The sequence below is a fragment of the Pezoporus occidentalis genome, unplaced genomic scaffold (genome assembly GCF_034315485.1).
Source record: "Pezoporus occidentalis ecotype Australia unplaced genomic scaffold, CSIRO_AGI_Poc_V1 ctg20, whole genome shotgun sequence".
NCBI classification, from domain to species: Eukaryota; Metazoa; Chordata; class Aves; order Psittaciformes; family Psittacidae; genus Pezoporus; species Pezoporus occidentalis.
This window is the reverse complement of record NW_026913856.1, coordinates 8,011,944-8,033,438: the sequence shown is the minus strand read 5'-3', so window position 1 is coordinate 8,033,438 and position 21,495 is coordinate 8,011,944. Positions and strand designations below refer to the sequence as shown.

At 60.2% G+C, this 21,495-nt stretch overlaps 2 protein-coding genes across 4 annotated transcripts in view; both read left to right on the top strand.

Annotated features, from left to right (window-relative positions):
- IRF8 (interferon regulatory factor 8) overlaps positions 1-21,495 on the top strand; it is a 209,455-nt gene that overhangs the window by 78,153 nt on the left and 109,807 nt on the right. The gene's annotated exons all lie outside the window — the stretch shown is intronic.
- Positions 1-21,495, top strand: part of GSE1 (Gse1 coiled-coil protein) — a 100,235-nt gene that overhangs the window by 27,099 nt on the left and 51,641 nt on the right. For all 3 annotated transcript variants that reach the window (XM_062618361.1, XM_062618359.1, XM_062618360.1), the window contains one exon: positions 7,509-7,674. In XM_062618361.1, coding sequence (XP_062474345.1) covers positions 7,509-7,674 — 166 coding nt within the window. The remainder of the gene's footprint in view (positions 1-7,508; positions 7,675-21,495) is intronic.

The window sequence follows — 21,495 nt, the reverse complement described above, 5'->3', positions numbered from 1 at the left end:
CCTCCTTGGCTCCTTTCCCTGCTGACCTGAGCAGGGACCTCTAATCCAGTGTAATTCATCAGGGTGCTGAGTCGGCAGAAGAATGCCTTGTCCTCCCCTATGTGCTTTGGGGTGCACTGTCCGCTGGCAGAATCCCTCCTGCCTGCCAAGTGGTACCCAGCATCCCTCCTGCCTCTGCATGACCCTCATCCTACCTCTGTCCCTACCTCATTAGGGACAGCCTGGGTGATGCTGCTGGCCTGGGTGTCCCTGGGGGGCTTTGTTGAGCTGGGGGGACCCTGGCCACCTTTGTGGGGTTGGAGAGATGGGATTTGCTCTTAAAACCGGGGACGAGGCAGGGCTCCTTGGGGAAAGAAGGATGTGGGGGAATTAGACCAGGCTGCAGGGTCTAATCCATCCTGATGAAGAGCGTAATCACTTAATCAACCAGGCGGGGTGATGGCTGTTCTGCCCCAAGTGCTTGGGTGTCCCCTGCCTGGGGGTGCCAGACATGGGTCTTTGTGGATATGTGCTAGGAAGTGACAACAGGAACCATGGGGACATCCAGTGTGGGTATTGCAAAGCCCTCAGAATCCCTGCCGAGAGTCCTGGTGCCACGCATGGGGCTCGGTGACACCACGGGGCTTTGTCTTTGCCCGGGGTGCATGGTGACACGGCAGAGCGTGTGCTGCAGGTATCACCCTGCATTAAAGTTTCCCCTTGCAGATGGTGTGTGTTTAATCTGCGGCTTAACGAAGCGCTGGACTTGGCGGTAAGTCCGTCTTTAGATGGCAGGAGGGAGCTGAGAACCGGCGCTAAGCTGCCCGCTGGATGAGGAAGAGGGGGGGACGACACGGTGAGGATTGAGGCTTTAATGCCTCAGCACAAGCTGATTGCCTGGATGGTGTGTGGCCTTCACCAAGGCGGGCGTGTGATTGCTGGGATGTGCACCCCTTGAGTTGGATGGGGTCCCCCATCCCTATCTGGCTGCTTCTCCCTGCCTCAGTTTGCCTTCGGGAGTGCCGTTGGGTTTTGCACGTGTGGGAATGCCCCGAAAACATGAGCTGCTTTGGGGAGGCTGGGATTTTCCAAAAGGAAAAGCCCCTTGGGGCAGCCGCCTCTCCCCATGGCAGGTATTTAGGGTAATGGGGAGGGGGCAGTGGCCACTGACTACCTGGCAGCTCCGGAGCTGGAGGTAGGTGAGCTGGGTGCTGTGGAGTACCTGGCTCGGGGATGGGGAGCGCAGGGGGTGGAGCAGGGTCCCAGGGCTGAGAAGCAGCCTGTCCCATGGGGTGTCTGCAGCCCACAGAGAGCTGTATCCCTCCCTTCCCATCCTAGCACACCATGGTCCCAGCAGGACACAGGTAGTGCTGGTGTGGAGCTGGGGCTGTGGCATGGTGGGAGCTGCAGGGACAATAGAGGCCAGGAGGGTCTCTGATCTGGCCAGGGTAGTTTGTCTCAGTGTAGATGGCACCATTTCAGCTATTCTCTCTGGAGTCCAGGGATGACAGTGAAGGCTCTGTGCTGCACAGCCTTGGGGGTATCCTGGTGGGTTTGAGAGGGCTGGTTGTTCCCTGCAGAGCCTTTCAGTGCCAGGAGCTGTCTGTGCATGGATGGGATGCTCGCATCCTCCCCTGCCTTAGTTTCCCTGCCTTGAAATCAGGGTGGAGGGACCATTTCCAGGCCCGTCAGGGGTCGGCAGTCGTAAGAAAGGGCTGTGTGTCCCTGCAATGGGACAGAAGCTGCTTTGGCACCGAGCAGAATGTGGGTCCCATCCTGACCATCCAGCCTGGGGCAGTGCTGTGTCGAGCATGGGGGGCGCTCTGTGTGGAACTGGGGTGATGCGGGAGCCCGCACAGCCCAGGCGCTGGTGTGTGGAGGTGCTGGCATCCCCCTGAGCTTCATGCAGGGCTCACCCCACCGCATGGGTAGAGCGGTGCATGCGATCAGCCGCCGGTCCCCTGCGCTCCGAACCCCCGAGGAGCCGCAGGGAAGCCGGGATCGAGCGGCTGCGTGCCCCCCGCCTCCCCCTCCATCACCTCCCTGTTCGCCGGCGAACAAATGTCTGTTCTTGCAAAAAAAAGAAGTGACAGGGGTCGGCGCAGCGCTTTCCACATGACCTGCCCAGGAACAGAGGACGTCTTTGTTAATCCAGCGAGCTGTCAGTTCAGCCTCTTCACAAAAGGCATAAACCACTTATTGCTGCTCTCACCCCTGACCCCAGATCCGCCTGCGCGCCCTCCATTGTGCCGTCTCGAGGAAGCTAGCAAACAATTCGGGCTCCGGCTCCCCTCCCCGACGGCGGGGGGGACGCCTCTCGCCCTGCCGCGGCGTGGGGAGCCGCTGCGGGGGACACCCCCCCCCCCCCCCTCCGCAAAACACCATCACACAACGCATACACAGGCACACACACACACACCACGGCTGCATCTGCGCGCCCGCCGCCTCGCCTGGCAGCTGCTGCGAGGGGACGGCGCTGCCACAAAGGGCTGGGGGCCGGTGGCAGGACCAACCCATCCCTCCTTCCATCCAGCCCTTTCTCCCAGGGATGCCGGAGCAGCTGGTTGGAGCCTGCGGGGTGTGGAAAGGGGCGCTGGGTGCTGCACCACCCACCCCGGACAAAACCTATTAATGAGAGGGGACAAAAGCTCCTTAGGGTCCCTGGCTGGGACGGGTTGGGACGGCGGCTTTAGGCAAAGCCGCTTATGGTGCGGCACAAAGCTGTTGAGAGCAGCGCTGCTGCTTGAGGCTGGCATGGGATGCAGCAGTGCTCGCACCGCAACGGGCCCTAGGGAGTCAGTCACACGGGGTGTACGGGAGGGGTGAGCCTGTGCCACCCGCCCCGGCCCCCTGTGCCCATCACCCGGACCCCGCGGCGTGGCCGGTGTGTGCCGGAGCAATTAGATGCAGTCACTTTGGGGCTATATATAACCCAAATTGCTGCCTGCAGCTCGTTAGCTGGCTGTCAGAGCCATTGCGGCCGCGGTGGGTGAGATGATGTCGCCGGGGGGGGGGGGGGGGGGGGAGGCGGGAGGGCAACGCAGAACCCGCTGCTCCCCAGGGATAGGGGCACAAGGAGGGGGAATATGGGTCAGGCCCTTGCTGGGGCCGGGCTCCAGGGGGCTGCCACACTCCATCCCTAAAGCAGCATTGAGCGGCGCGGTGTAGGGTGGGCTGCAGTGATACGGGGATCCCCCGCCTTGTGTTCCCCAGGCTCGGGAATGGAGGGGTGGGGTGGGGGGGAACCAGCGTATCCCACCCCAGTGCGGGCGGTGTTCCCACTATGCCCTCCCCAAGTGGCACCCAGTGCCGGTGCCCGCCTGCCTTCCTGGGCTCGCCGCGGCGATGCCGGCACAGCGCGGCCCCCGCGCCGGGGAGGAGCGCGGCACCTCGGGCTGTCTGGGGGCAGCTGCGAGATGAGTGCGAACATATTGTGTGGGCTCCTGCAGCAGGCGTCACGGTGTCGCTGCTGGAGAGCCAGCAGCAACCGCAGCTCCGCCGTGACAAACGGCTCCGGCACCGCCGCAGCCGTGCCCACGCGGGCGCCGACGGCACCAGGACCCGGGGCATGGAGCCGGACGGGCAGTGATGCCCCGTGGGTTGGCATGGATGGGCGCATGGGGTCACCGCCGTCCCCGCTGCGAAGCATCCTTGGTGCCGTTATCGGTTTTGCATGGGGCCACCTGCGTTGGGCACATCCCCAGTTTAGGAAGGGTTAACGGCACCGTGTGCGTGTCCTCTGGAGGCTTTTGTTTCTTTCCCATTTTTGCTCTCCCCCCCCTCCTGTTTTTAATGAGGGGTTAGCACAGCTGTAATTGCAGGTTCCGACTTTCCGCCTGCAAACACGGCTGAGAAACTTTTAAACACGGTGGCAGCGGTGGGGATGCGCGGATCCAGCCACCACCCCTCCTGTGGGCTCCCATTGCGGTGACAGAGACCCCCGCTGTGCCAGGTCTCTGGGAACAGCCTGCTTTTGGGGGGGAAAACCCTCTGGATTCAGGCCACCTGGACGAGGAGGAGGAGGAGGAGGGGGAAAGCAAAGGATTCCTGGAGGGAAGAGCAGCTGAAAGCACTTGGGTGAACACACAGCAGGCTCTGTGCCTGCGGTGGTGGTGATAAAGCCCCAGCGGGAGCCAGGGGGCTCAGTGGCCTCAGCAACAAAGGGAGCCGGGGGGAGCCTGCTCCCTGCAGCCCAAAGCACTCCAAAACCACCTTTTATTTCAAGTGCTGCCTCAGAGGCCTGGGGAATGCCGGGGCTGGAAGGCAGGGATGGTTCATCCCCGCACAAGCCTTTGCAGCTGGGTGCTGGGGTGTGCTGCTGCCCCCATGCTGAGGCTCTTTGCATCCCCCTGAGGTGCAGGATGCGGCCCCTCTGTGCTGAGCACCCTCCCCACCTCATCCCTTGCTTGCGTATGGGAGGTGTGGCTGTGCCAAAACCCATCGCTTGGTGCAGCTGTGCTGGTGCTTGCTGGGGTGATGCCAGCCAAGAGGTGAAGAACCATGACCGCATCCATTTCAGTGCCTGGCTGCTGGGAGCTTGGGGGTTTTCCAGGGTGCTGCCACCTGGAAGGATGGAGGTTTGGGCTGCATGGGCATGGTGCTGATGGAGTGTGGGGGGGGGCTTTGTCATAGGCAGCATCCCCGTGGGCAGCATCCCTGTGGGTAGCATCCCCATGGGCAGCACTGCCGGTGCGCACGCTGCAGCCTGCCCCAGCGTCAGGCAAGGCACAGGGGAGGTGGAATGGGGAAGCGTGTTTTCTGGTGTCCCGAAGGCACAGGAAACACGCCGGTGTGGCTGCCTGCGTGCCGGATCCCTCACGAGAGAGCTGCCACAGCCCTTTGCTTTCCTGCTCCGTCACCACCGTCCCAAAGCCGGGGCCACGGGGGAGAGCCAAGCCGAGTTCCACAGCAGGTATTATCCCAGTGATGGGAGCAGAAGGAATGCGCCCTTGGCAGGGAAGGACAGACCTGGGGACACCATTACCTGCCCTTGCCGCCATCGTGTCCCCTGACTGCAAGCTGTTGCCCTGGGCACTGACCCGAGGGCACATGGGGCACCATGGTGCTGCTGTGCCAGTGATGGGGGGCACGGGTGACACACTATCTGGCAGTGCTTCTGTGCCTGTCCCTTAAGGCCACCGTCTGTGTTCTGGCCCACCTCGAGCTCTCCACATCCTTCACACCAAGGGCCTGGTGGGGTAGACAGAGGCAGATGCCATGCAGTGGGGTTGGAGGGAGCGCCATGCTGTGGGGCAGCTCTGATTGGAGCCTTTTCTCCCTTGTTTTTGTCACCTCTGGAGCTGCCCTGCCCTCCCTGCCCACCTCCCCTCTGTTGCCATCCTGACCTGCACGCCAGCTCATTTTTTCCCCTGTTAATAACAGCACAGAGCGATGTCACATTGATGTCACCTTGCTGCACCCTGGATGCTGCCCGGGGCTGTGCCCTGTGGCCCTGGTCCCTGTCAAGGCTGTGCATGCCGGTGTGTGCTGTGAGCTGTTGTAGGCTTGTCCTTGAGTCCTTCTGCCTGTGTGCAGGGCTCCCTGTGCGTGTCTCTGCAGGCAGCCACCATGCAGTGAGCAGGATGGCCTCAGCTCAGTGCCATTCCCAGGCACATTTGCTTGTCCCCTCTCTCCATCCATAGGGATGCATCAGCCCGGGATGGGCTGAGCATCACCACAGTGGGACACAAGGGTGCTGCCATCCCTTCCATTCAATTCCAGTGCTTGGTGGCAGCGCACCCTTCCCTCCTGGCCTCTGCCTGAGCCCTTCGGGGTGCTGCTTAGCAAATTAGCACCCAAATCAACCCGCTCACCTCTTATTGGGGGTGAGTCTTTGAGGACATAGATGGGGAAGAAGACCCCCCCCCTTGGCTCTGAGAGGCTGCTGCGATGCTTTATCTGGGTGGACAGATCCCTCCTAATTGAGCAGATATTCCGTGTTCGCAAACAGATGGCTCCTTTGCATCAATTATTCCTTATCTGTGTAGCCGGGGATGATTTGCTGACAGATAGCGCGGGATGAAGTTAAAGCAAGGAGGTGGCCGGTGCTCGGTGCTGGCTCCGGCTGCTGCCTGGGGGGCTCCTGAGGGATACAAATAGGGAGAGGGGATGCTCCTTGGGCCGGTAGGACCCATCTCAGCATCCCCCAGAAGGAAAATAGGGGGCCACCGCTATGGGGCTGATGGGTGGCTTGGGGCCTGGGGGGCTGTGGGTCTCCATGGGGAGCCAAAATCCACCTTCCCCACCACAACCCCATTGCTTGCTGACTTGCCCAGTGCTGCCGTGGTGCATGATGGGGGATGATTAGCGCTAATTAATGATTAGTTGCTCTGGGTATCAAAGTGCACCCCAGCCCTTTCCCATGCCCACAGGTAGGGGATTGCTGCCTGCTGCTGCCTGTGGCATCACCCTTGGAGGAGGAGCGCTGGCACAGCATTCCCACTGGGACCCTGCCGTCTCCAAGGATGCCACGCTAAGCATTTGGGGATGGGGACTGGTCCCCTGCTTGCTGTCCCCTTGTGTTAATCACCAGGGAAGAGAAGAGCATCCTGCCATGTCCGGGGCAGCTGGTGGCACCTCGCCAGTTGGAGCTGGGACCTGGTGGCACTCGAGGACTCGCGGGATGTGCCGAGTGCTCGCGGTTGTGCGGCGCTGCCATATGGACTCCATAAATTAAACCTTTCCAGGAAGCAAATGGCAAATTTATACGTCCGCTCTTGTGCGTGGCTCATTGAGTCTAAAGGGCTTCCCAGCACAAAACGCACCTACCATCCATCTCGCTTCGGCTCTCCGCATTTAGAGGACTAATCCCAAAGGAAAATGGGATCAACATAAAATCCTTACTGTGCTGCAGCCCTGGTGCTAATGCCCTGCAATCAGGAGCATGGCATATCCTATGGATGCCCCCTATGGTAGGAGGGGAGGTCACCCTCTTCCTGCTATGCAGGCTTGTCCCTGTGCCTGTCCCAGAGCAGCGTGGTGATGCTGGGATGCTGATTGTTGCTTTATTAAAGGTGACAGCCCACGCTGTGTACCTGTGCGGTGACAGCTACAGCTAAACACAAAACCACAGCAGCACCCGGGGAGGGGGGGGTGTCAGGGCGCTGGGGACCGTCCCTAACCCGACCTCAAAGCGGTGCCAACACCATCCCCATCCCTGCAGCACGTTTTTCCTCCCCTCTCCCAGCAGGGAAGGCAATGGAGGGGTGGTGTTGATGTGGAGTATAAACACTGCCCAGTTGAGTAATCAGGAGCTGCCTAACCGGCCAGCTGCTGCCGGCGAGCAAGGGGACGCCGCTTTGATTCATGTCCTCTCCCTTCCCTGCTCCAGCCTTTCTTGTCTGGGAGCCACCGGCCGGATCCAGCTGTAGCCCCACGGCGCGGGCTGGCGTGCGGATCCCCGCGCCGGCCACGTGCACCGGCCGGCAGCAAAACAAAAGCATCTTGTGTCTGTGCTCCGTGGTCCCCCAGGCCCCGTGCTCCCCAAGGGAAGGGAAAGGCGCTCAGTCTCTGTCCTGCTTCTATTCCAGGCGTCATCGTCGTCCCTTGAGACAGTCGCCATCAAGCCTGTGGCTGGTGAGCCCCGGCACCGGGTGAGCAGCACTGGGGAAAGCCCAGGGACCGGTGGTGGCACTGCCCTGGACATCGGCCAGCGGACGGCTTTGGACGCGGAGGGCATCGACGTCGGAACCACAAGTAGGTGATGCTGGGGGCTGCGGGGATGTCATCCCCGAGGGCTGTCCCTTGGTGCACATCATTCCCACTGTGCGCCGCCGTGGTTTGGGGCTCCAAAACCCCTACGAGGGAGGTGACCCTGACAGCACCTCCGTCCCTGCCCATCATCCCCGGGGCTGTGAGTCAGGCCATGGGTACCGGGGACAGCCACGGTGCTGGGCTGGCCGCAGTGGGGAGCTGGGGGGGGGTGGCCCCAAGGCTGGGCTGTGCCGCGGCTCCCGGGACTCGGCCTCCCCGTCCGTCAGGAGCGGCAGCATTTTTTGGGAGAGGTATCATGCGTGCTTCCCGCCTGCTGCCTCCCCGGACCGGCTGGTTTGCCAGCCCTTCCCGGCGGGCGCGCCGTGCCGTGCCGTGCCACGCCAGGCTGCTTTGATCCGGCACCAACCGCCGAGGCCAGATCCTGGCGTTGGGCTGGGGAGAGCCGGAACCGCAAGGTGCAGCGGGCAGGGAGCTGGGGCGTGCAGGGAACCAGGGCGTGCAGGGAACCAGGGCGTGCATGAGTGGGGTGATTTGTGACTCCCTGTGTCCATAAGGAAGGGTTGCTACCTGGGGACACGGTGCCCTGTGGTGACCGTGGATCAGCCCCACAGGGTTTGGGACCCTGCAAGGCGCTGTGTGTCCTGTCCCGTCCCCCGTCCCCTGTCCCCCCCCGCCTCCCTGCAGGGGAGATGGGGGTCAAGGGGCCGGGATGCATTTGCAAGCTGCTCACAGCGTCGCGGAAGCAAGCTGGGAGCCGTGGCCTGGAACGGGCCTGCCGGAGTCGGCTCGGGATTTATTACCCTGCCAGTGGCTGCCGGGCAAAGGTGACAGTGACTAATGGCTTGTTACACGCCTGCCACATCTCATCTGCGCACCGCGGCCGGCTGCCGGCGCTCCCAGCCCTGGTGTGCGAGCAGCCTGTGCCTGCCCTTCCTTCCCTGGGAGGGGGGACGGGGGTGAAACCTTCCTTGTCCCCCATAGGGACCTTGGGTGATGGTGATGGTTTGGCGCAGGAATCCATCCCCATGCTGAGGATGCAGACCCGCTCTTTCATCGCCCCTTCCGCGCTCCCTGCCTGTGCTATGGCCAGGCAGAGCAGGGCTGTGATCCCTCGGGTACCACTCTATATTGGGTCTTCCCAGCCCGTGGCACATCCCAGGGTGTCCCTGCGAGCCTTGCGTGACACACGAGGATGAACCGTCTCACAGACTCCTTCGTGGTTGCGAAAACCATGGGCCACGCTTACCATGCACGGCAGCGATCCCATGCCGGGGTCATCGGGCTGGGATGCGGAGGGGAAGCGTGCGTGCGGATGCTGACAAAGCCACAAATGCATTCACTAGGAAAATTAAAAAATTAACAGGCATTGGCTCGCTCTAGATTAGTAAAGGCAGGGAGATAAAAGCGCCTCTTTATACCTTGTGAGAATTGCTGATAAGGGCATTTGTTCCTCCGTATTCCTTAAAAAGAATGCAATAAAAATTTAAAATAGAACGGGAAAAGGGAGATGGAGGGGGGGGAGAGAACATGCTGACGGCAGGGAGGGCTGCGGGAGGCTGTTGGAGGAAGAGGAGGAGGAGGATGGAGAGGCGAGGGTGAGCTGTGAAGGGGCTCGGGTGGGTGGGTTTGTGTGTTGATGTGAGTGGCAGCTTGCTTGGGAATGCCTGGGTGTCCCTGTTGTGGCTGCATCTCCTCCCACGGAGATGCAAGTTCATGGCCAGCAGAGCTGGGATCACATTCCTCCCCTCTGCCTGGGGATGGTCGGGGTCCAGCGTGTTGGAGCCTGTCCGGCACATGGGATGGATTCTTATGGCCGGTACATGCTTGGCAACCTCCTCTGCTTGCAGCTGGGCTGAGCCCTACCCCGCTCCTTTCACTGGTGGCTCCAAACCTGAAGTCCGTGGGGTGCTGGTGGAGCGGCACAGGGGTGACCACTGCATTCCACATGGGATGGGACATTCCTGACCATTCCTGGTGCATGGGGTGCGTGGGGCATTGGGGTGCATGGAGGGGACTGTCCCCCCTTAATCTCCATAGGGTCTGGACTAAGGATTGGGGTCCAGACACCAGGACCCTGTGTCCCAAACCCTATTTGGAGTGTCAAGGAGGTTTGGGACGGGAGTCAAAGGGCCAGATGCCACTTCAGTCTCTTAACTCCAGTTGGGGGGGGCCTGACACAGACACCCCCACCTCTTCACTGTGAAGGGATTCCTGTGTATTGTGGTCAGCGCTGTCACCCCATCACCCCACTTCTTGGCAACACTTTCCCTTGCTCCAGTGCTTCACCCCCACCCCATCGTGGGGGGTTCCCCCGCTCTCGGCGCGCCACGACCCCCACTCTGGTGGGGTCCCCCCTTTCCTTCCCCATCATCCCTTTTAGGTGCCCCCGCTCTTTGCTCCCTCCCATTGTGGGGACGGTACCAACCGCCCGTCCCCGTCCGTCCCCCCCCACCCCACCCCACTCCCGCCCCGTCGGGGCCCTGCCCTGCCCGGCCCGGCCCCCGGTGAGTCACGCTCCAGCCGTGCGGCTCCCGGGGCGGCGGGCGGGCGCCGAGGGAAGCAGGAAGCGGCGGGGTTAGGCACGGCTCGGCTCGGCTCGGCTCCGCGCCCCGCTCCGCTCTGCCCATGGACGAGCGCAGCCCCCGCTGGACGGCGCGGCCCGCGGGTGAGTGCTGACACCCCCCCCCCCATCACCGGTACCCCCATTCCGGGAGAGGAGGAGAAGTGGGGGGGGGGGGACGACCGGGGTTGTCCCCCGGTTGTGGGGGCTGCGGTGGTGGGGCTGTGCTTGGGGGGGTGCAATGGGGCTGATGGGCTGCCCGCAGGCTCCAGCTCAGCGCCGTTGCCTCTGTTGCTGGTTGGGAGGGTTATATATGGGGGGCAGAGGTCACCCCCGGGGTTTGGGGACCCCGTGGTGTAGGGATGGAGGTGACCCTGGAGGTGGGGGGCAACATGGTGTAGTGGATGGAGGTCGTGCTGGGTTTGGGGGACCCCATGGTGTGGGGATGGAGGTCACCCTGGAGTTGGGGTATCCTGTTGTGTGTGGGGCAGAGGTCACTCTGGGCATGGCGGGGGGGCTATGGTGTAAGGGACAAGGTCACCCTGGGCCTGGGGACCTCATTGTCTGGGGGACTGAGGTCACCCTGAAGTTGGGGTTCCCCTTGGCTTATGGTCTGAGGTCACCCTGGGCTTGAGCGACGCTATTGTTTAGGGGATGGAGGTCACCCCGAGCTTGGGGGACCCTGCAGTGTGTGGTATGGGGGTAGCCATTGGTTTGGGGGACCCATCGTGGGAAGGGTGAAGGTCACCCTGGGGTTGGGGGACACTGTTGTGTGGGGTCAGAGGTCACCTTAGGATGTGGTTCCCCATTGTGTGGTGGTTGTGGGGCCCTACGGCGTGAGGATGGTGCTTCCCCTGGAGCTGGGATCCAACAGGCTGATGGCAGTGGGGATGAGACCCACTGGGTGCTGCAGACTCAGAGTCTGGCCTTGAGGTGCTTGATCCCTGTGTTCCACACTGCCACCAACACCCTTTGGGTTGTTATACGGAGGGGAGCCCATCCCATGGGCTGGCAGGGCACTGGGGTACGGGGGGGCTCAGCAGTGCCCTTGGCATGGTACACACGCCAAGCCGAGCACCGCAGGGCTGTGCCTCAGTTTACCCACACACCGCTGCCCCTGAGCAGGCAGCTCTTGTATTAACCCATGCTCCTGGATACCCAGAAGGGTCCATGTTACTTCCCAAGCCCGTGGATGCATCCCCCTGGCACCGCATCAGGGTGATGCCTCGGCGTCTCGCCCGGCCCATCGTCTGCCGCCGTGTTTATTGCTGTGCTCCATCCTGGCTCTTCCCTGCCTTGCCCTTCGCCCTGGGGCCTGCCGGTTCACCTTGTCCAACGCACTGCTTTGCATGGTGGAGCCTTTGCCAGCGCCCTGCTGCTGTCCCCAAACCCTTGGGTTCAACCCATTGCCAGCCCTTTGGAGCAGCGAGGGCGAGTGCCCGGCTCTCTTCCTCCTCCTCCACCATTGACCGATGGCGAAGGGGCGCAGGGGTGGGTGCCGGGGTGCCATGTGCTTGCCCGTTGGGATCCACGGAGGGAGTTAATGGAGGGAAAAGCGCAGCGGGAAGCCCATGTCTCTTCCTGCGAGCGCGCGCGTGCGCACCGGGGTGAGCCCGTGTGGTTTGTGGGTGTGCGAGCGTGCGCCGGGCTGCCTGTGTGCTTGGCACCGGTGGGGAGGTGCTGGGTGTGACGGCGGCACCGGGGTGTGTGTGTGTGTGTGTGTATATGGGGGGCCCCCATCCGTGTGTGTTGCACAACCCAAGCGTGCCGCGCTGTTGCGAGCGCTGACCGTGCTCATCCCTCTTGCAGGGTGCACGTGCGTGTGCACGTCCCCATGGGCCCTGTGCACGTGTGTGCGTGCACAAGCGTGCACGCCTGGGGTATGTGTAACGGGGGGGGAGCTGGGTGCGAGCGCACACATGTGTGTGTGTCTGTGTGTTGGCTGCAGGGCAAGGGAGCATTACAGTGGAGACAGTGGCTTTGGAAGGGGGCCAGGCTGCTGGTGGTTGGGGGGTGTCTGTGGGGCGCAGGGTGGTTGATGGCTTCCTGACAGCGCAGGGCTGCAGGCTGGGGGCAGCTGGAGGGAAGGGGGAAGCGTTAGGTTTAATCTGCGCTCTCCTGCTCCTTCCTCTGGCTCCCCTCTGGGGTGCTGCCCCTCACCCTGGCGTCTGGTCACAGCCAGGAAGGTTGGGAAGGGGATGCTCTGTTGGGGTGCAAGGTGCTGGTGCTCCCACCCCACGCTATAGGGCACGGTGCCATAGGTCACACCTCTGTCCCCAAGCTCTGGCACCGATGCCAGTCCTGGGTGCAAGGTTGGCGGTCACAGCATGGGCAGGGGAAAACGGCCTTTACCTGCTCTTCTCTTCACATCCTGGTGGGAATACCCATCCTAGACCCCCGTACACCAGCGTTACTCAAGTGCATTGTGATGGGGTGCCCTGGAGGGGGGGGGTCCTATCCTTAGCTCCCATCCAGGAAGGGGCCGCCAGGACGGTGTTTGGCGCTGCACAGCTACCCGGGCAGGCTGCCAGTGGGATTGCCCTTGAAATAGCCCTTGCCGTGCCTCGTGCTTTGCCTGCTGGGCCCCGGGGCCGCCCCATGTGTGTGTGTCTCCGTGTCCCCCGTGGTGTCCCCATGTCCCCCCAGCCCGGTGCCGCTGGCGGTTACCGCGCTGTGCATGAGGAAGCGCGCCCCAGCCCTCTGATAACAGCAACTGCCTTATCACAGGGCCTTCTGCAAGGGAGGGCAGGCAGCACGGCCCCCATCGCCCTTATCTGCCTTAGCCGTTGGGCTCACAGCCCCCCCACCAGAACCCGGGGTCGGCCCCTTGGAGGGGGTGTGTGTGTGTGTGTGTGTGCAGCCGCTTGGCAACCTGCCCCCTCTGTGCTTTTTGAAGTTTGAAATCCATTTAAGTCAAGAGGAGGGAAAGTTATTGCCTCCAAAGCCCCTTGTGCTGAGCAGTAAATCCTCTTTGCTGTGCCGGCACTGCCTCTTAGCGCTCGCGGGGCCAACGGGTGACTCCTGGGGTGATGGGGGCCAGGCTGCATGGCTGTGTGTGTGCCCCCCATCCCAGCATCCTCCTGCGGGTGCTTTTATGGCTGGGAGAGATTGGAGACCCCTCCCCAAAGGATGGGTTCAGGGTCCTCTTTGAAGCTCCCCCCTATCATCACTGAGCTGAGAGCATCGTTGCTTACCACTGGTATGGCCCAGGAAAGGGGGTTCTCCTCATCGAATCGATGCCCCAGTGTCCCCAGTGGTGTGTGCACAGCACAGGACCCCCTTCTGCAGCGAGGTTTGAGGCTGCTGGAGCGGGATCTTAACACCGGCGCACCAGCGTTTCTGTTTGATTTCCCTCCTCCAGAGCCAGCAATCCTTAAATATTAATGCCTGCCTCTAATTGCTGTGTCAGAGGGAGTGGGTCAGCGCGGGAGCGGGAGCTAATTCTGCCATCCCTGGACTGTTTGTGCACGCACACGTGTGTGTTTGTACTGCAGAGGGACTCGCTCATCGCATCGCGATGCCGCCGGGGATGGGGCGTCCTTGAACCCCTCACCCTTTCCCACGTTGCGTCCCGGGGTCCCCCTCCCGCGCTGCGTTGAGGGTTAATGTCAAGCGCGTGTGTTTCTGGAGGTGCAGCGGCGTCAGATGCTTGCGTGCTCGCTTCCTGTAATAACGCGACCGCCGGCGCGCTTGTCACCTGCTCTCTGTTGTGCTGCCAAGCTGCAGACATGCCGCTTCTTGCTGCGGGCCCTGGCGTGCTCCCCGCTGCCGCCGCCGCTCCTCCTGCTCGCCGCGGGCGCTCGCGCGGTGCCAGCGCGGCGTTAGCAGGTGTTTCGGGCAGGGAGCGATGCTGCCTGTTGCTGCACGTCGAATCCATCCCCTCTGTGCCTCCCCCTGGGGTGTAGCGGTGATGCCAGGGCTTGGCACTGCCCTAGGACATGCAGCCGGGGTGCTGCGTCCTCCGCCGTGCAGGGTTTCGGGTGCACGGGCAGCGCAGCGCAGTGCCTGTGGTTGGCAGTGTGTGCCATGCATGGAGTGGTGAGTGCTCCATCCCTGCCAGTGTTCAAGGCCAGGCTGGACAGAGCCTTTGGTGACACGGTTTAGGGCGACGCGTCCTTACCCATGTCAGGGGGCTGGATGTGGGTGATGTGAAGGTCTTTTCCAACCCAAACCATGCTGTGATTCTATGGGTTGTGCAAGCTGCTTGTCACTGCTGCCCGTGCCGTGCAGCTCCTTTGGATGCACATGGCATTTCCTGCTGTTCTATGCAGCCCTCTCGGATGCATATGGTGTTTCCCACTGTGCCGTGCAGCCCTCTTGTATGCACATGGTGTTTCCCGCTCTGCCATCCAGCCCCCTTGGATCCACAGCCTGTTCCCAGGTTTTCCAGCGCTGTTAGGGGGGTTTTCCACATGGAGGGTTATCTCTGCTCACCATCTTGGCATGCCGCCCCTCCTGCAACCGTTGCTCCCTGCCTGCTCCCGCCCTGGCTATGCAATATCCTTCCTCCTGTGCTGCTCGGCACAGCCATCCCCATTAACCCAGTGTTGTGGTGGCATTTGCCAGGGTCCTGCTCCCGTTGACCCTGGCTACAGGAATCCTGCACCGCTGTAACCTGGCAGGGAGGCTCATTGGAAGGGGCTAACATGGGTCTGCTCCCAAAGGATGGCCAGGGCCTCTTCCTATCAGGCTGTAGCATGGTAGATGCGGGGTGCAGGGAGGGCTGAATCACACCCAGGTATCCCTCCTGGACGAGGCAGGATGGGTTTTCCTCCTTCCCACCCGCATCCTGCCCCTTCCAGCCCTGGCTCCCGGCACTGGCTTTGTTTCCGCCGTATAACAAGATGATGGGTTAGGGTCAAGCTGCGGGTTCATAACTTGTTGGAAGCCTTTGCCGAACAATAAAGGTGTCTGGCTTTATATCTGCTCGTATTTTATCCGCTCCACGGCCTTTCCCCAGCGCTGGCTGGGATTTATGGTGGGGGATATTTGAACGTGTCGAGGCAAGCTGGGGAAGACGAGGCCGACCCCCCCCCTCCACCCTCCCCACGCCTTTGCATTCAGTGCCTGTGCGCTGAAATATTTACCTTCCAGCTCCTCTGACAGTTCAAGCCGTCTCGTGAAGCAAAGGTTATTGAACTGCGAATGTTATGACATTACATTTTTGTGTCTGCACTTTCTGGATGCGTGATGCAGCCTGAATGATAACTGATCTCGGGGTTAAGGGTGGGGGTTTTGTCTTCTTTCTCTTCCTTTCCCTCCCTCCTGCTCACCGCGCAGGCTGCCGGCTCTGCTGGGGCTTGATAACGCTCCCTTTTATTGCCCTGCCTTTGCATTCCTGCCGCCGGCCTCCCTGCAGTCGGTGTGGGTGCTGGGGAGGTGGGAGAGGGATATTCCCAGCATGGAATCTGGCCATAGTGGTGCGTGCTTTGGTTTCACTAACCCCAGGCTCACCCGTGGTGGCACCCAGGCCAGCAGTCCCTCTTGGAGGATGCTGATTCCGACCTGCATCCCAGTGTGGATGGAAATGTGGCGACCCATATCCCATCAGGGCCGTGCTGCAGGGCAGGAGGTGATGCATGGTGCTCACTGGTGCCGGTCTGTGTCCTGGTGCTGATCCTGCAGCCCCAGTTTTAGGGACCTGGTCAAGCTCCACGCAGGGGTGATGCCCTCTGGTACCCTGGTTATCTTAGCTCTGAGCTCTTAGCAGCCATCCCCACTTGAGACACAGCATCCTCCATGGCCAAATAGCCCATGGGATTCTGGAGGGTGACAAGCGACAGCAGGGTCTGGCTTGTCCCATACACACTAGAGGGCAGCAGCAAACTGGAGCCTCGGGGCTGCGTTTGGTACTTTGAGGGGTCTCACCCCCAAATCTGCCCCGGCGCAGCACGTTTGCAGCAGGGGTTGTGCAATGGAGCACCATAGTGAGGCTCCTCAAACCAACCCAACCCATGGTGTCACATCGGAAGCAGGTTAATTAAGTCATTCCATAGATTTGGCCGCTGGGGAATTGCATCTGCCCCACCTTCTCCTGCAGGCTACCCCCTCCCAGCTTCATCTCTAGAGTCAACATCTCATCCCTGGGGGTTTCCATCGGCTCGGGGCCGTCTGAGCATCCTGAGCATCCCGGGTCGGGGCCGGCTGCCAGTGCTAACAGAAACCAGCTGTGTGGGCAGGGGGGCCGCAGGGAAAAGAGGAGGGGGGGGAAAAGAGGTCAGGGCCCGGGAAATTAAATGTTCATAAATGTAGGCCCGAGCGCTTAAAAAGTAGGGCAGTGCCATTAAATCTCATTAAAGTTTAATACCTATCAGTGCCACTTCAGGCAGCCCTTGGACATTGCTTTAATTTGATGGGTGTTAAGGGAGAATTATCAAATAATTGTGCTGGCTGGGGACTTGCTTTTATCATGTTACACGGAAAGCTCTCCCGGCTTTGTGCCGCACATCAAAACAGCGGTGGATAGGTATTGTTCTGGGGAGGTGATGGGGGGGAATGCTGCAGGGGGGTCCCCGCCATCTCCATCACCCTCAGCATGGCAGTAGGGATGAGAGACACCGGATCAGGTTGTTACAGGGATTAGCTGCTCCAGTGATCTGGGTTTTCTGCCTAAATTTAACCCATCTGCCCTTCGATGCCCCAAGACGGCGGCGCAGGGGGTGGCATGGGGACAGCGAGCATCCTGCCTGTATCCCTAATGGGTCCTGCCTGCATCCCTATGGGTCCTTGCCTGCATCCCTATAGATCTCATTGATGTCCCCGGGTCCCAGCAGGGTTGTGCCACCCCTCGAGCAGCCAGGATGCCAGCACAGAGCTGCAGGCAATGTTAACGAATACCAGTTTTTGGAGGGCTGTAGGGAATTACTGGTGGGAGTTGCCAAACGCGCCGGGGATCACCAGCTCCGTGCGGAGGCGCGCACATGGGCCCATGCATCTTTTATAGGGTGCACCCAGGGTTATTTTTATTCCTTTCTATTTCCCTCCCTCCTCCCCTCGCTGTGGAAGCGCTGGTTGATAAAGAATTAGTGCCAGGTCGTTAGTCCTGGGGTTTATGAGATAAACCGGGGCGCAAGGTGTTGTCGTGTAAACGCCAGGGCCAGGGGAGCGCAGGGGATGGGGAGAGGGGAGCTGCTGCCATGAATTATTCAGCAGCGCCTGATTTCACATTATTCTCACTGATACTTTTACAACCTGTCAGTAAATAAAAAGATTCTACATTATTTATAGAAATGGACCCGAATTGGTTAGGAGAATTTACTGTTGCTATTATTAGGGGCTGCTCAGCACCACGTTAATGAGGGATGGGTGATGCCAGACGCTGCTTCCCGTGGGCTCGGTATCCCTGCGCCCTCCCTGGCTGCCACCTCGCTCCCCATGGGTGGCTGTGTCGTTTGGCTGGGGTCTCTTCCTGAACATGGAGGGGTGAGGATCCCACTGGCTTTGTGCTGCTTGGAGGAGGGATGCCTCCTTCCCGGCAACATCTTCTTCCCTGGGATACCTCCTTGTGGACGACACCTTCCCAGGGACATGTCCTTCATGGGGATGACATCCTCTCAGGGATCTCTTCTTCCCTGGAACATCTCCTTCCCAAAGACATCTTCCTGGGAGCATCTCCTTCCCAGGGACCACATCTTCCCAGGGACATCTCATTCCTGGGTGTCAGCTCGGGGACACACGTCTCTGCCAGAGGGGGATGCTTTCCATAGGGCATTTAGTCTTTCCCCACCAGGCAGTGATGCATCCCCGCCATGTACCCACTTGGCTCCTCATCCCAGCACAGCACTGTATCAGAGGGAGCTAGCTCCGCTTCCAGCCTGTCCTCCATCCTCCCACCATTTGCCTGTCACCCGAGCAGGAGCCATCCCACCTACATGCCCGCCAGCCCCCTGGATCCCATCTGGGCTTCCCGCATCCCTGATGTGACAGCTCCGGGGAGGTGGAAGAGCATCACACGGGGTTGGCTGCGTGTAAACCAAGGCACGGTGGCGATGTGCCGCACGGACCGAGGGATGGAGAAACCAAGAGGAAACCCAGGAGCGTAATGGTTTGTCTGCGGTGTCCTAAGGTGGCTGCTCCCAAGCTGCCGGTGACAGGTTTATTGGCAGGCAGGCCGGGCTGGAAGGATTGTCGGCTATTTACAGTGCTGGGGCCGTGACTTTGCGAGCAGACAGTTAACATAAATTCACATGATGGATCAGTTATCACTTCATTGAACTTGTGGCGGATCCATTGAAGGCTGTGCAGTAACATACTGTTTCCTGGCTCTGCGCAGCGCTGGGATACATTAAATACACTTTATTTATAGCTTACCATTGCTGCACTGTGGGCAGGAGAATGCAGCTTTTGCAACTATCATCTAATTTTATGATGAGCATTAAAGCAAGGCCTATAATTTGCACCTTTTTATTCATTAGACACTGGTGCAGCCATAAGTCAAGAATGCCCAGGGATTTAGATGCAGATCCAGAAGATAAACTATTGACAAGCCAGATGTATTTTTACATTAGTGTGCCTTTACAATAGTTTATGTTGAGAGTGGAATATAAATTGCATTATTAAATACAAACCACTCTTGTAACCGCTGCTCTGCCTGTTTCTGTGCAGGCAGGGTGGGATTCAGAGGTGCAGAGCAAGGAGGCTTTGCCTAATGGCTCGAGGTTGGGGGTCGGGGATTGCTATTTTGGCTGTGTTTGAGCCCTGGATGTGCCAACGCAGTGGGGATTGTCCTGGAGCTGGCCCGTGGACAGGGTGGTGGCCCTATGGGATGTCCCCATTTGGAGCAAAGTCATCCCAGCCACGTGCCCCCATTGGAGACCTATGCTCGGCCGCTGCCACCCGGCCATCAGCGAGTTAAATCCTTTTGTTTCCGAGGCAATACAGTTTATATTATGAGCATGAATAAAAGATGGTTGTGCTAGGGGTAGCTGTCAGGATCTTCACCGCCTATAAAGGCTTCTACTGTAGCTTGACAGTAAAAGACTGTGTTTGGGGACTGATGCGGTTTCTCAAAGGAGCTAAATAAATAAGGGACGCTTATTTTTACACCAGTAAAGGCTGCTGGAAATTTAAAGTGCTGTTTATCTCGCTGAAATCACGGTGTTTATTGTTATCTCATGTAGGGGCAATTTGCATGTTCGCTAATAATTAACCGAACCCGGAGCTTCTCCCTCCTGTACGTGCCGTGGCCCCACTGGTACCTGCGGGGAGGAAACGCTTGCAAATCAAATGCAAATATTGACCATGCCTGGGCTGGGCGCTGCGATGGCCCCGTGCTCCCCAGCACGCTGTCCCATGGCTGCTTTGGGGGCAGGATGAGGGCTGGGTGCTTGTATGCTCACGAGAGGCATGATGGGAGCTGTCCCCATGGCCACCCTGTCTCCGTTGACACCCCATCCTTACTTCTACGCTGTCTCCATTGCCACCCCATCTCCATGGCCACCCTGTACCCATTACCATCCCATCCTTATTTCCATCCTGATAGTATGGCAATAAGAATGGGGTGGCCCCATGGCCATCCTGTCCCTGTTTTCACCCCATTCCTATGGCCACCCTATTCCCGTTGCCATCCTGTCCCTGTTGCCACCCCATCCTTATTTCCACCCTGTCCCCATGGCCATCTTGTCCCCATTGCCACCCCATCATTATTTCCACCGCATACGCATAGCCGCCCCATTCCCATTGCCATCCTGCCCCTATTGCCACCCCATCCCCATGCCCACCCCTTTGTGCCCGGTGCTAACAGGCATCCCGTCCCGGCTGTGGGTCCCTGCGCCACCAGCTGCCGCCGCTCTGTGTCACACCATCATGTCGCTATCGGAGTGTAACGGGGGAGAGCAGTCGGTGCCTTTGTTTCTTGTGCTCTCCGCACAGCTGTCACTTCCAGTGATCAGTAGAAAAATCATCACCCCACCGGATCATACATATGGAACGGTGTCTGTGCGGAATATTTATTGTAACATGTGTCGGGGCCGCGCCGGTCACAAGCCGCGGGCTTGGCTCGCACCGTGTCAGCCCCACAAGGATGCTCTGGTCCCCTGGGCTCTGCGTTTTGGGACGGTGTCACGTCCCCAACAGCGGTGTCCCCATCCTGGCTGGACGCAGGGCTAATTGCGCTTGGTGGCCTCAGGCTCTGCAGCATCCGTGGGGACCAGGGAAGCCTTCCCTTTCCCATCCTGTCCTCAATGGTGTTCCCAAAGGATGTCCCCCTTGCTGGGGTCACCTATGGGGTGGCCTTTGGGGTCTCCAAGGGGCAGGAGGTGGAGGCGCTCAGATGGCCTCGGCCTCATCAGTGTCTCTGGGAGCTCTCTCCCGTCTCCGGAGCTGTCAGCGCGGCACCTTTCATGTGTGATGGGTAAACAGCGCGGCGCGCCTGCCGGGAAAGGCTGTTGGATCCCTGCTGGTGCTAAAGCGGCGTCTGGCAGGGATGGGGAACGTGCCGTCGCCTGCGCGAGGCACGGCGGACGTGACGCCCCGCTGGGGCTCCTTGTGGCATTCCCGATGGAGCAGAGAGACCGAGCCACCCTGGTGCCAGGCATGGGGTGAAGCCGTACCAATGGGGTCCGTGGTGATGCCCTGCAGGCATGGGTACTGGTGTGGCATCCCCAGCAAAGCCACCTCCACCACCTCCCATCACCACAACCTGGTACCCATGCCCCATCCCATCCCCTGGGAGACACAGAGCTCCCGTATCCCTTCACTGTGTGTTTTCCCTTGCTGGGGTGGACAGATGCCGTGCCGGGAGCACAGGGTCACCGTGTCCCCCCCAGCACATGGCTGGGGGAAGGTGTTGCCAGCGCCTTTTGGCACCCGCCGCCACACGAGCGCGCTCCTCTGACAGCTTTATCAAGCCTCCAGACTTCCCAATTCCATTGTTCCTGACATCTGTTTCGGTAAGTGATTAATTGCAATTAGTGAACGGTTTGAAAGCCTGTGGAAGAATATTCAGCAGAAAACTCGTCAAGATTAATGAGTGGTGGCAGTTGTCAGAAGGGCTGCTGCCTCGGCGGGATGCGGTGGCGGTGGGGAGGTGCAGGAGGCTGGGTGAGCGGGGTACCCCCCTTCCCGTGACTGTGAGCCCCCCCCCAACACCGTGTTCCCCCCTGCCAGAGAGTAACACAGGCTGATTTTTCATCCGAATGCATGAATTATCCACTAATGCGCTATTAATAAAGCGCTGTGGAGTTTCACTGAGATTAGGTCCTAAATCATGCAGAATGAATTCTAATCAGTCCGAAAGACACCGG